The following is a 15,251-nucleotide window of genomic DNA, read 5'->3' on the forward strand; positions in this document are numbered from 1 at the left end:
GGAAAATGACGCTTCCGCGCTCCGCGCTTCCGCTTCGCTCCCGCTTCGTGCAACATTGGCGAGGACTGGGGATGAACTTACTTTCCATATCACAACTTCAAAGCAAGGGCTATGACATTTTCTTCATTAAGGAGAAAGTATACGTCAAACACCCAGGCTGGAAAAAGAAAGTACAGATCGGAATCAGAAGTAACAGGTTGTACATGTTGCAACTAGAATCACCAATGGCACTGATAGGCAGTAATGGAGACAAGGATTTGAATGAACTATAGCACAGAAGGATGGGACATTTGCACCATGGGGCTTAGAGAATTCTCAGGAAAACTGTGACAGGAGTTCCAGATCTTAGTACAGAACGAGATGATGTATGCAAAGGATGTGCTTTAGGAAAATATGCCAAAGCAATGTTTCCTATAAGTAAAAACAGGGCCAAGAGTGTACTAGGATTGATAGACTCAGATATCTGTGGACCGATGTCCACAAAAGCTCTATGTGGTGTCGAATACTTCGTCACCTTCATCGATGACCATTCCAGGAAGACTTGGATTTATTTTCTGAAAACTAAGGACAAGGTTTTCTATCGATTTAAAGAGTTCAAGGCTATAGTGGAGAATCTGACTGGAAAGAAAATAAGAGTCTTGCGCTCAGACAATAGTGGAGAATATGTTGACAAGGACTTCACCGATTTTTGCATTAGGGAGGGCATCAGAAGAGAGTGGACAACTCGTTACAATCCGGAGCAGAATGGAGTAGCAGAAAGGAAGAACAGGACTATCGTGGAAGTAGCTAGGGCTATGATGTATGATCAGGATATGCCAAAATTCCTGTGGGCAGAAGCATGCAACACGACAGTTTATGTCCAAAATAGAACTCCTCTTAGGGCATTGGGCAAGATTACTCTAGAGAAAGTCTTCACCTTGACGACACTTGAAGTTAGTCATTTCAGGATGTTTGGGAGTTTAGCATATTTCCATATACCCGAGGAGAAGAGGAAGAAGTTAGATCAAACTACAGAGAAATGATATCTAGTAGGATATAGCGAGAATGCTAAGGCATATAGAATCTATCTTCCAAGGAATAGGAAGGTAGTAGTTTGACGAGATGTGAAGTTCATGGAATATAGGGCCTTCAGAAAATCTCGAGAAATGCCTTCCGAGGAGCAGTCAAAAGATGAGCCATTGGTCAAACCACTTCAACCAGTAGAAGCCAATACCAAGAATTCTCCTTCAGAATAGGAGGAATCACAGGAAGAGGAAGATCTAACAGATGCACCTACTACCAGGGGAAGAACGAGCTGGGAACTCTGACAAATTCTGCGGGATGCAGAAGATTTCATCTGTGCACCCTGTAACAATAAAAGGGAGTGAAGACAGTCAAATAGGTATCAGGCCTTAGTAGCTCAGGATGGGGAACCTTCCAGTTTTCAGGAGGCAGCTCAACATCAAGTTTGGATGGATGCGATGGTAGAGGAATACAACTCTATAATGGTGAATGATGTCTGGGAAGTAGTGCCTAGGCCTCAGGACAAATGAGTGGTAGGTTCGAGATGGATTTACAAGATCAAATACGATGCAAATGGCAATGTGGAAAAATACAAGGCCAGGTTTGTGGCTAAGGGGTATGCTCAGAAGGAAGGGATAGACTATGAAGAGACCTTCGCCCCAATAGCCAGGTATACATCTATTAGAACCGTGATATCTCTTATAGCATAGATGGGGTAGGAGATTCATCAAATGGATGTCAAAAGGACATTCTTGAACGAATTGATAGAAGAGGAAGTATACATTGAACAACCAGTAGGCTTTGAGACACATGAAAAGAAATCTCATGTATGCAAATTGAAAAAAGCCTTATATGGGCTCAAACAGGCACCTAGAGCATGGTATGGTTGAATTGATGGCTATTTGCAGAAGATGGGGTTCATCAAGAATGACGCAGATCCAAATCTCTACTACCTAGTTGTAGAGAATGAGCCTCTAATCCTAGTATGATATGCGGATTATCTCTTCCTGACAAAATCATCTAGGCTCATCGAGGATTACAAGAAGGATTTAGCCACAGAATTCAACATGAAGGATTTGGGACAGATGCATTATTTCCTGGGGTTGGAAGTTTGGCAGCAGAAGGGGGAGATCTCCTTGGACAAGGGAGATATGGTATAGAAATTCTAAAGAGATTCAGGATGTAGGATTGTAGGCCTATGGCTACTCTAAGGATCACCAATTGGAAGAAAATTGATGCATTAGAAGACAAGGATGTTGATCCCACCTTATACAGCCAGCTCATGGGGTCCCTGATGTATCTGGTCAATACCAGGCTAGACATTTGTTACGGCGTCAACACCTTCAGTTAGTTCATGGTGGAACCAAAGAGGACGCAGTGGGAAGCAGCCAAACATGTTCTCAGATATATACAGGGAACAGTCGATTGTGGACTCTTATACACCATAAGCAATGCTATCAAACTGAGTGGGTTTACTGATGCAGATTGGGTTGGAAGTTCAGTAGATCGTGTTAGCACTTGAAATTTCACCTCAGGCTGAAAAGGCAAATCTCAAAGCTACATCAAACCATTCAGCCTCGTAGCTAGCCCTACGGGGCAGGAGAAGGCTCTCTCCGGTCAATCTCGGTGGATTTTTCAATGGGATGAGATGACCAACACGGTAACACTGATATTAGGCTAGTAAACTGATTATAAAGGTTGATTTGGGGTTTTTTGGGTTTTTGGTGGCAATTGGAGGGAGTGCAATTCAGGGTGCGGGGATTGAGCTCAGGTTTTGCAGGTGGGTCTTTGGGGCAAGGTAGGAGTTTGTGCTGATGCCTTTAGCTGAGATGGATGATCAAGGAAGAAAAAAGAGAAGCTAAAGAGGGCAAACAATGACTTTGAATCCTCTCTAGACAGTGGAAAACATAAACATTAAACAAATTTGAAAGCTGAGCATGGCAAGCATGAATTCAAACTTTATCACTTCATTTGTTTAATAAGTTGCAGTAAAGAAAGAGATGGAACACATAAACACACTTACAATTACAATAAGAGAACACACCATCAACACAAGAGTCCACAAGAATCCCAATGATGTCTGCAAAACCCTGGTCTTCCTTTTCCTCAAATTGCAGAGATACAAGTAAAATATACAATAGGAGCTTCTCCCTCAAGAGTCCAACCATGAAAATGAGCAAGAGAAGGCATAATATAGATGATCTAACTCCTTTCCCCACCACTAGGGGTCGAGCTCAGCTTCCTAGGAGCTGTTTCAACTAATTCTAAACTGAGCACTAGATAATAGGCAGTCAAAACAACTTGCCTCTAAAACTTAGGAAACCTATCCATGCATTAAATATTTACCATTTACATCAAAGAATCTTCTAGAAGTGATGAAGGAGAGTAAAAGTATCTAAATGCCATGAAAATTACACAAAAATCCATCATTTACATGCCTCAAAAGTCAACCAAGATGAAAACAGTGTTTTGCTGGCCGAACTGGTCAAAACAGGCAAATTTCCCTGATAGGTCGCGCACATCACTCTGACAGGTCGCGCACATTCACAGCTCTGTTTGAGGGCCTTCCCGGTGTCCAAATCAGGTGCAAGATAGCTCGTTGGAAAGGTCTGCGAGTCTACTTTCCAACCCCACCGGAATTTTTGAATTTGGAGTTGATTTGACCCCTCAAAAGTCATTTCTCCCAAGACAGCTTTCTGCAACTCAAAATAGGGGCAAAATGTCAATATTTGCATGTATTTTGAGCTTTTGGAAGCCCAAATCTCCATAAAATCTGAAACCCATCCATAGGCAAGTGTATTTTTGCATGACAATTCCAAAAATGCAAAGTTTTCCCCGTTCTGAGTTGCCCCCATGTAGGGTCGCGCGCGGGGTGAGACCCGTCAAATGGCCAAAACCTGTAAAATTCCCAAAAATGCTTCAAAACTCTCAAAATTTCTTGTGCTAGCTGCTAGGAAGAGGCTAATGAGTATAATGGTGAGTGAGAGAAGCCTCGGCCAAGATACGGAGTGGGTTGGTCTTCTTCTTCCTCTTGCGGGCCTTGGACAACTTCCTCTGGAATATCTTCATCTTTGCTTTGCAAACATGCATCCTCGCCCAGTAATGATTCTTCATGTTCCGTAGCAGTCTCTTGTCCTGGTTGGCCTTCTCCAACAGCCTCTCCAAGTGTGCATTCACACGGATAAGCATGGATTCCCTCTCCTTGGGCAGCAAGTCACCGGGCCTCCTACGGTTGATGACTCGGTCACTTCGAATCCTCCACAGCTCATCCAACTCTTTCTCATCCTCAAGTTGCTTGTTGCGCTGCTCAAGATAGTTTATTGTCCATTGGGCCATGTTGAGCTTCTGCTGTAACAAGCGGTTTTCCGCCTCTCTCTGTCGGATGATCTCATGCAAATCTGAAGTGGGGGAGCGAGCATCAAGATCAAGGATGTCAACCTGTGTGTCACCGGCTCTCTCCTCCTCTGTCATGGGCTGTTTGCCCTCCCGTACTGCTGATGGAGAACGCGAGGCCCCTTCCACCTGGTGTGGAGATAACACTCGCTGACCTGTAGATGATGATGGCGAGACCCCTTCCACCTGCTGTGGAGATAGTACTCGCCGAGCTGCTGCAAACAAGGCCCTCGGGCCTTTCTGATAAGTGAGCTGAGGTGAGGAAGCAACATGTCTCGGAACAGTGATCTTAGGCTGGTGTGACGGACCTCCCTCCTCATAAATGGCCTCTGGCTCTGGCTCTGGCTGTGATGGCACTGTAAAGAACTCATGAGAAATGAAGTCTGCCCATGGAATGCCCTACTGACTCAACTGATGGGAAACAATGAGCTGGATGAGACCATGATGGCACAAACTCCTATACTGCTGAGCTGGGGACCGCCTCTGAAACACGAACACCATCCTCTGAATGTCCTGGAAGAAGAAAACCGGGATGTTCATCATCCTCACTCGGGTAAAGTGCATCAACAGGCGAATGTGATAAGAGAAGACCTGTGAAAATCTCCCCTCACATGTGAAGTAATGCATGATAAGCCGCATGATCGGAGCATACTCCCCCCGGAGGAATCTGAAAGTAAAGACCCCCGACAAGTGGCTCATGAATGCTGGCCTGACATATGGCTCAAAATAAACATAATCCAGCATTTTGCGCTTGGGCCACACCTCACCCACATTTGTTATCCCGGTAGCCTCTGAAATCACCTCCGGAGATAGCACAAAATTCACCCCTGCAAGAGTGACCTGCCCATCCTGAAGGTGCAAAACAAATAAGCGGGCCAACTCCCTGTGGTGCTGAATCTGGGCAAGCCTCTCACAGAACTGAAAACATGACATATAACGGAAACAATTCACTGCCATAGGACAGGCCTGCAACTCTGCCAAAGAGGTGGGCTCCTCTCTTTTATGATGACCACCTTTGCCACCCCAACGAGGCCTCTGTTGTACCTCAACCTCTGTGGAAGAAGACCGGTCATCACCTTGCTCATAGGTTTCAGTGGTTGACATGGTGCTTTTGAGCAAAGTGGAGAAAATAGATAAAGTAGACTGCTGCCCTTGCCTGCAAAAATGCTGAGTTGTATGCTCGATTGATTTGGCAAGCACGAGGGCGATTGAGCAAATTTTGAAGCGGTTTTGTGAGTGACAAGTTGACGGGTCGCGCACAGGCTTTGACAGGTCGCGCACGGGCTGACAGGTCGCGCCCGTTATGTTTTTGCACTGCGGAGAGGCGCCTGACAGGTCGCGCACCGCCCAACAGGTCGCGCACAGTCCCTGACAGGTCGCGCACCTGAAAAACGACCAATTTCTCTGCATTTCGCCTTCGTTCGCCTTTTCGCCCTATCTCTTTGCCTTGCAAGCTCTTAGATGCACAATGAGGGTGTTTTAGAGGGAATTTGACTCTTTATAGGCCCAATTTGAAAAAATTTACTTACCAAACCCACTTTCTAATGTTTTGTTTTGGCATTCACTTTTAACACTGATTTGAGTTTTCTTTGTCCTGAATTTGGCTCTTTGAGTGCTTTAACTCCGTTCTTTTTGTAGGTAGACCATCTGATGGACTCTGGCGAGAAGACCAGGGCTATTGCCGACATTTTGAAGAATTTTTGAAATTTCCTTATTTTTTGCAAAATTGACATGACCTTGGCTTTAAAAACAGGGTTTTTAAATCCAAGGTATAAATGAGCTGTACCTGATGAAAATATCAATGAAACATATTTACATACCTCCTTCTGGCTTGCTGGGGACTCATGGACTTTTGACTCATGACATTGCAAAGACTTTTGACCGAAACCCTAGACCTAAGACTTTGGACTTCAAGACAAAGCAAAACAAATGTGACACAAGCTCATTAATTGATATGACCTGATCCAGCAAAGCCAAGAAGGGAACAAGGACCAGCTCCTCCATCAGTTTTATGGCATGCCTAACGAAATGCAAAACTGACATTGATGAGACACCTACCTATGCATAATGCAAAGAGTTTTTTTATCACTGATGGAGGGCATCATGACCGACACTAACAGATCGGAAAAGAACCTTTGGGTATTGTTTCAACATTGGATCGGGGATGACCCCCTGGTGTAGTAGGAAACAAAATCTATAGTTTTGAGCTCAACTGAAGCAAAATATATGGCCGCTAGCACAACTTCGTGCGAATCCATATGGGTTAGAAAATTGCTTGTAAACTTATTCAGAAGAAGGATGGAAGCAACCATGATCATGTGTGATAATTAGAGTTGCATCAAGCTCTCTGAGAATCCAGTATTTCATGATCGGTCAAAGCACATTGATATTCGGTGTCACTTTGTCAGAGACTATGTCCAACGAGGAGTTGTGCAGTTGAGTTACACTCCTACAAGAGAACAGGTGGCGGACATCCTTACTAAGGCCCTTGGAAGAACCAAGTTCGCTTATTTCAAGGAGAAGATGGGGATGGTAAAGAATCCATTTCAGTAGCAGAAATGGATAAGTATCAGGTGTTGCAGTGCTATGAGCAGCATGATGCAGCATTTGAGAGAGTTGCAGTGCAGATGCAGTGTTGGGAAGAAGGACTAGTGACAGCGCAGATGTAGAGGGGGCTGCAGTACAGATGTAGCAGTGGCAGTAGTAGAGTCATGGGCAGCAATACAGGAGGCAGCAATGCAGAGGATGTTGAATAGCAGGCCAAGTATCAGCACAGGTACTGGTGCAGGATAATCAAGGTGATGTTCAGTGGTGGAGCATTACTAGAGCACATTCCTTGTTAAGAGGGAGTGTTGATTTGGAGTAGAATTGGATGTGCTCTAGCCATGAAAATTGGTGGAGAGGCTAAAGCACATGAGATCTCCAAGACCTAGAAATCGTTTTGGAAAATACCATCTGGATGAGGAGTTATTAAAATAATTAATATTTTTAATGAGTTCCTAAGTCTCAACTTAGGAAAATAAAATATTAATGGGTATTAATAAAGATAAGGATGAGAAGCTTCCAAGAGATAAGGGTCAAGTCTATTTTAATCTTAGCCGTTCATTAGGAACTTAATCTCGGCCGTTGATTCATCAACAAGAAAAGTATAAGAGAAGACTTGAGGGTTAGTTGGAGATATACTGAGGGAGACCAGTCAATTCGATTTCTGGAGCAGGGCTTGCTGGGAAATTCGAACTATTGGACTAGATTGCAATGAGAGGCAATGAGTACATAACAGAGAAGCAAAGATAATACCAGAGGACCAGCGCAGAGATCAAAGAGGCAAACACAGAGCCAATCCAAAAGATGCAGAGGCAGCTGGATTGCGCAGTGATTGGAGGGCCTATGTGGGTAACACAAAGAGGCCAAGTGCTGACGCTGAGCCTAGAGAAGCGCCAGAGGATTTTGTGGTATTACTGTCATGTGGTTATCTCTGTTGGGTAAGCCAATTTGGCACCCTAGTTGTACTCAAGAAACATTGATTAATAAAATCCTCCTCTGTTGCACCGGTTTTCCTGCATTGGGTTTTTCTGGGGACAATTGTCCAAAAATAACTGTGTTGATTTGTTTGTTTCTGTATAATGGTGTGATATTTGCAGTAGAATTTATTTTAATATTTACTGAAGGGATTTCGTAAATAACTTATTGGAAAATAATTAGGTAAAATAAATCAGTTGTTGCAGTAATAGAATTTTTGTTTAGAAATTTTCACAGTTAGTAGTTGAGTCAATCCACTCTACGAATGTGAGATAGGATAAAAAACACGCTAAAGTGAAATAAAGCATAAAGCCATAAAATAACCTAAATTCAAAGTGACTTTATTAATGGCTATGTCTAATATCTAATTGACCATTATAATTCAATATTTTCTTTTATAGGACCAATATGTATATACAAACCTGCTTTATGTGCACCAATGAAAGATATAGAGTAAAACTTGGGTTGTTCAATGGAGCTGCTTCTTCTTGGAGACTAGTGTGATGAAGATCCTCCTCAAGCCTCTGCATAGCCTCTCACAATTCTCACCGATGCTTGTGAGCCATCATTTTCCCCCACGATCTTGTGAATTTGATTGTCCAACAAATGATAGCCTTCCACCAAAGAAGCCAACCTCTATCCTAGATAGAATGAGGGATGGTATTCCACACATGGACAAGAGCACTAAAATCAATTGGATCCTAAGTGTGAGGCATTAAACTTAAAAAATGAAGAAGATGTTGAATCCATTATATGTGCCACTAAGATAGCAATCTGAAATGGAAAGTAATCTAATCAGCAATGTTTATTAATATGTGAACAAAGCATTATTACCTTGACAAGGAGATGTTATCCTAAGGGCCATACACTAGATTCGGCCTTGTTTGAATTTTGTTCCTCCCCTACATAAAATTGAACTAAGTGAAATAATCCCTATAATCAAATTCTCTTTTTTTCTAGTTGGGATTGTTGAGCTGAATTGTTGACTTACACCACACCCAAGCTTGCTTCTCCGCACCACTAACTACAGTGACAACGCCACCACTTGATCACTATCCGACTCAACCATGTTAAAGTCATCACTGACAATCCATTATGCATCCATCAATGAATATTAGGGGAATTTTGAGGTAAAAAATGGGACTTAAAAAAAATGTGCTAACAAAATCAACTTTAAAAGAACCAGTAGGATTCAAGATGGTGATGTCATCCCTAGAGGTAAATATTTTTTGAGGGAAAAAAAGAGAACTCTTTTTTTATTGTGTTTTTGACTTATCTCTTCATAGGCTTTTTGAAATATCAAAGGTAAACACCCGTTGGATGTAGAATTGAATTTCACATCCAACGAGTACCCATTTTGCATACCTCGAGTATAGCACATCAGAAAAAGTTGAAAATACATGAAAAACATGTTTGAAACACGTTTTTCATATATTTTCAGTTTTTTTTAATGTGGTTCTACTCAAAGGTATGTAGAGTTGGATGTGGAATTCAATTCCGTATCCAACTGGTGTCTACACTTGACATTTGAGTAAACCTATAAGGAGATAAGTCAAAAACATAATTACAAAATTAGTTTGACTCTTATTTTATTATTTTCCTTAAAAGGCCCATTTTAGACCTCAAAATTCTCATAACGAAGACCATTCAATCACATTCACGACTCCTCTCCGCAGCAAGATTTGATTCATACACTGGACAGCACCTGAAAAATCGGTCTCGAGTCAAAATAACAATGTAGATACATTGCTTGTCACACATATGATCAACAACATTACTGATTAAAGTTTTTTGCTTTTTTTTTTTTCATTTTCCTTCTATGTTTCTTAACTGTGGTTTCAAGTATCTATAACCTATAATAAACCCCAAAGTGGTATTCTATGCATTTTTTAGTTATTTACTTTTGCGTTGTGTTTTTGGTAATTCTGAGAGTGCATGTTTTGTAAAGTGAACACATTTGACATTTCAGGGATTTTAGATCCATTATTTGGCAATCATCGTAAATCATTTGTCTTTGAAATGGTAATTACTCAACTAATGACGGAGGTATTGGCAATATTGTGCCTTTGTTAGAAAGCAGGGTTATCTATGCAAAGATAGTAAAATGGAAGCTGGTTATTAGGGAATTTTATTGATGGCCATCAATGACTACAAGTCATTTAAACATAAGCATGGACGTGCTAGATGTTGGTGCAATGTGAGAGGTCTTTTGGACATTCTTTACAAGATTCGGAGAACTAATTGGCATCATGTTTTATTGCAGTTTAAGTGAACCGGAACGGAAGCTGGTTCAGTCAAGTCACATGTGTATTGTTACTCATGCTTGGATTGAAGAATGCATACGAGTTGGAAAGAATTTGGATTCAGCCCTTTACAGTCTCAGGTAATTCATATACAACTTTTGGCCATAGTCTAGAATGTACTTCAAAAGGATTATGTTATGTAAACAGTTATGGTATAAAATTTAAATAGATTCTAATTGTATGTAGTAAATCTGGCTACTCAAGATTACTGGACGTGTGACCTTACCTGAAGTGGCATAAAATAAATATAAATGTTGCTTCACATCGTAGTTTCATACATTATCCCACGTATTTTATCCTCTAGATACATTCGGCAATTATTGACTAGGATGCAAATTTTTCACTTTCCTGGAGAGATCGGCAGCTCTGCCACAAATTATAGAGTCGAGGACTATGTCATTTTTGTAATAGTTCCTCTGCACACGTGTGGATGTTTCTATTTGGGTAGGGAATGATTGGATAAGATTTTCGAATAGTGAGTGACTATAGGCTTGAATAGGCTAAAGAGACCTGAATTGGTAGTTTTACAGGCTTTGATATAGTTTTTTGATTAACTATTGCTCCGTGTAGGAATGAGGAAGATCTTGCATCGAATCCTGCTTCAAGCTCTATTGATGTTAATTGTAAACCACGCCACAAAGTTGAGAAGGCACTAATGCAATCAGTTCTGCAGAAAAGTTCAGATGGTGAGAATCAAAGCCCTTCCAATAAGAATGATTCCATTGCCGAGAGTTCCCCTATGATTGCATGTGGTGATGAGAGAAAGACACGTTGCTCATTGGTCTCTCAGTCAGAGTCTTCTGAACCGAAAATCATTGATAAGTCTGGCTGTAGTTTGGGACTGTCGAAAGATTGTGCTTCTGATGTTGTGGAGAATATGACCCAAATTTTTCTAGTGGCTCCATTGTCTGCTGGGCTTGTGCAGAGCTGTCATTCATTCCCTTCAAATTGGGAAAAGGCCACGGAGTATAATTGTCCAGCACTCAAAAAGAAGAGATTCAAGTGAATGAATATTGGTTTTCTTTCCAGGCTGGAATCCTTGCCATCAGAGGCATTACAGTAGTATCTCATTCTGCACTGAAATAAGATTTGGGAAAAGGTCCAAGGTATGTTCAAAGATGCAGGTTTACCCGATGATTTTTCTGATTTACTTTGCTAATTAGGTAAAGGAGCTTTGACAATTCATCAGTGTTTTGTTTGGCTGGCAATGACGAAGTCATTCCAATTAATAAATAAAGAGTTTATGGGAACAATGAAAATAGCTATTTCAAAATTATGCATGGTTGAAAGACCATGGAGAATAATATGGGGTCAAACAGCCAGTTGTTCCTTCATGTGTTAAACCCCGGCTTTCTGGGTTGGTGATAGCTGAAAGTGGCTTGTTTGCCTTGAAAGTCCAGTATTTTGATCCGTTTCTTCATCTCCGACTCAGTCATGGCCAACAAGAAATAATTATCAATAGTGCTTGTCATTTCCAGCAAGAAATAATTATCAATTGTGCTTGTAGTGGAAGATGGAAAGGATTTGGAGACTACTTACAGGAATTTTCAGAATATCCTGAAGTTTCCAGCTTTGGGATACAGTGTAACTTGAAGTTTTGTATTTCATTCTTTATGAGAATGACATGAAAGTTTGTCTAGTGAAAGAACCATTAGTTTTAAGAATGCATGGCCATCAATAAATTTTCATTCTCCCTATTTGTTTGTGATGTAACTGCACTTAGTCGTGTCCAGCAAGAAATAAATTATGAAGAGTGCTTGTAATGGAAGATGGAAAGGGTTTAAGGAATAATTACAGTAATTTTCAGAGAAGATGGAAAGGCTTTGGGGAATAATTACAGGAATTTCATAAAATCCTGAAGTTTCAAGCTTTGGGATATAGTGTAACTTAAAGTTAAATTTGCATTCCCTTCTTTGTAAAAGTGACATGGACGTTTGTCCAATGAAGGAATCATTAGCTTTAAGAATGCATAGCCATCAATATTTCGTAAAAAATAATATGAAAGGTACAGTTTATACCAATTTCTATAAATTATTGTGCTTGGTAATTTTTTTAAGGAAATGCTGCTTTTCTGTGAGACATGTCTGTATTTACAAACGCATTCCATAATGCTGCTGATGATATTTTCTACATATTACCTCCACATATTTTTATGGTTATTAAATTCAAGGTTTTTTTTCAGTACGAAAAAAAGCATGATTTATATTCATATAAAAGATATTTACATAGTGGAAAAAACTGATAATTGCTGTAGCAGATATGTAGGATTTCAGCTGTAAACGAAGCACAGCCGAAAGCATAGATTCTAAACTTCTCTTGATAAGGAAAGATACACAAAGCATTGATAGATAATATTCAGCCAAACACTCATGGATATATGTACTGGCCATCCCAGAAATAGTCATCCCATCAAAAAAGAGAAAATCGAGGAGGAACGACCAACATATCGATGAATGGTTATTAAATTCAAGGTTGTTAGACTTAGAATTGGAAAAAACCAAGCTATCTTTCTGCTCAACAAAACAAATTACATAAACGCAAGAAAACAATGACAATTTCCAATACGCAAAATCTATAAAAAAACGATGTATCCATCAATTAATTTCATCGAATATGATAATATAAAATGGATGAGGTTTTCGGCAAGTTTTTTCAAGTTTTCGAATGATCGTTAGTTTCTCACATGATTCGAATTTGAATTTGAATTTTTTTAATGAAACTCATGTGAGGTTAGCCATTAGGTTTATTAATATATTTTTTTATTTAACTCTAAAATGAAATATAATATAGAATAGAGAGAAACCAACGCTTAAAATATATATATATATATAGTTATCATAAATTTGGAAATTGCAAGGATGGATAATGTAGCGCGTCCTTACCTGAATAACCCGAAGGTATTTCTTTCCCGTCTCGTTGAACAACGTGGAAATTGCTTCATAGGCACTCACGCTCGCAACCTCCATTGTCAATCCATTCACTATCCTTTTGAATTTCCGACTGCCTTTGTCAAGACCACCCAAACTCGTAGCACTTGAAATAAACGTTATCAGTCCAGCACATGGGATTGTGGCAAAATTTAAATTCCAGCGTCAAGCGAATTCTGACCCGCAACAAATTAGCTCTCTTTATGAACCTGGTGTTAACGTCCTCGTTCATATTTGAATAGACTACTCCATGGTCCAGATTACCTTCCTACATTTTGTCTTGTGCCTAATGGCTTAGGAACCATCTTAGTTTGAATTTTCACCCAAATTCAGATATTTTGACAGGTATAAATTTTGTTGCTATATTGACAGTGGTATAAATTTGGTTGCTATAGCATAATTCTTCTATGTTTTGGTTTTTCTGGGATATGGCAGACATTTATTGTGAAATTTGCATAATTAGAGTGCTTAAAAGATTTATTGGGTGTTGTTGAATTTATCTGTGCATTTAAAAATATATCTCGGACGACAATAACAACAAAAACTTTAATATCGTCAAATAGTGTATCATGATCAAAATGATCAAAATGTAGAATAGTTAGACTGATCCATTTGCTTCTGACTCATTAATGTCACTGATCCATTTGCTTCTGAGTCATTAATGTTACCATCTACATATCGCTTAATCTACTCACCCTCCCATTGAACATTAAACCATAGCTTGAAATTGAATGTTTTGATGATATTGATTAGAGTACATTTGGCTTGGCTTGGCTTGGGTTAGAGGTTTTGGTGATGTTCATTAGAGTGACTCATTAATGTTACCATCTACATATCGCTTAAGCTACTCGCCCTCCCATTGAACATTAAACCATAGCTTGAAATGGAATGTTTTAATGATATTGATTAGAGTACATTTGGCTTGGCTTGGCTTAGAGGTTTTGGTGATGTTCATTAGAGTAAGGTTGGCTTGGCTTGGATTGGAGGTTGAAAGTTTTGGTTATATTAATTAGAGTAGGGTTCGGCTGCAGCTTTAATTAATAAAAGGGTGAGATTCTAACATTAAGGGTTGAAAGTTATGGTCATATTGAGTAAAGATTGTGGTGATATTGATTAGAGTAGGGTTGGTTTGGGTTGGAGGTTGAAGGTTTTGGTGATATTGTTACAGTAGGGTTGGGCTGCAGTTTTAATTAATCAAAGGGTAAGATTATAACATATAAGATTTAAACATTATAACATAGCTTAAAGGTTGAAAGTTTTGGTCATATTGAGTTGCAAAAAAATTAATATATTTTAATTTTTTTATTAATGCATATTACTAATTTTGCATTAAAACTTGATATTCTAATTTCTTAATTAAAATTAAATGAATATGAAATGACAATAATATTGAAATAATATATAACTATACTAAAAAAAATTAAAAAGTGAAAAAAGAACAAAAGGAATATGAAACCTTAAATAATTCATTATTATCATTTCTTTTTTACAATGTGATTTTGTTTATTGATTTGAATGTGATTTACCCTTTGGCAACTTTGAGTTGAATGCAAAGTAATCCCTTTCATTGCTTTGGGCATGACATCCTTCATTGTCTCAAATGGTGAGTTGCTTAATCATGGATTCAAATGAGAGTATTTTATTCATTATTTTTAGTTTAAGTTTTTCATTTGTGGATTTTATTAAAAACAATTTCATTCACTTATTTATAGTGTGAGTTACCTTGTCTGAAATTCAAATGTGAATATAGAAACCAGGAAAAAATTGAGATGGGGTGAATCAATATTTTAACAATTTAAAAAAAATTGCTCAGTAAGAATACTTAGCAACACAATAAAAAACAATAGCACACTAATCTCATAAAATCTAGACACACGATATTAAAGTGGAAACCCAACTGGGAAAACCATAAATTTTTTCATATTATGATGCAAAATAAAGCTCCGACTTCATATTACATCATTTTTTGTGTAGGTTGCAACCTATAGAAGGTTTCAACTTTCTCTCTCTTTGCAAGTGCCAACTTGTTCAATTTTGGAAGCACCAACTCACTGTTGTGCAAACACCTACCTTCATACCCCTTTAGATCCTTCTTTCATATAATTTT

General features: G+C 39.3%; 1 protein-coding gene across 2 annotated transcripts in view; it reads left to right on the top strand.

The window, feature by feature from the left end:
• LOC149162618 (DNA ligase 4-like) overlaps positions 1 to 11,871 on the top strand; it is a 387,402-nt gene extending 375,531 nt beyond the window's left edge. The window contains exons 16-18 of one of the 2 annotated variants that reach the window (XM_089437332.1): positions 10,178 to 10,297; positions 10,788 to 11,268; positions 11,381 to 11,871. In XM_089437332.1, the coding sequence (XP_089293458.1) occupies positions 10,178 to 10,297; positions 10,788 to 11,223 (556 nt within the window). In that variant the 3' untranslated portion in view covers positions 11,224 to 11,268; positions 11,381 to 11,871. Of the gene's footprint in view, positions 1 to 10,177; positions 10,298 to 10,787 lie in introns of both variants that reach the window. The other variant, XM_089437333.1, reaches the window with a different exon arrangement.
• The last annotated feature ends 3,380 nt before the right edge of the window (positions 11,872 to 15,251 follow it).

This window comes from Pinus tabuliformis, chromosome 5_2, assembly GCF_031772625.1.
Source record: "Pinus tabuliformis cultivar Carrire ecotype Pingquan chromosome 5_2, CPIR1, whole genome shotgun sequence".
NCBI lineage: Eukaryota > Viridiplantae > Streptophyta > Pinopsida > Pinales > Pinaceae > Pinus > Pinus tabuliformis.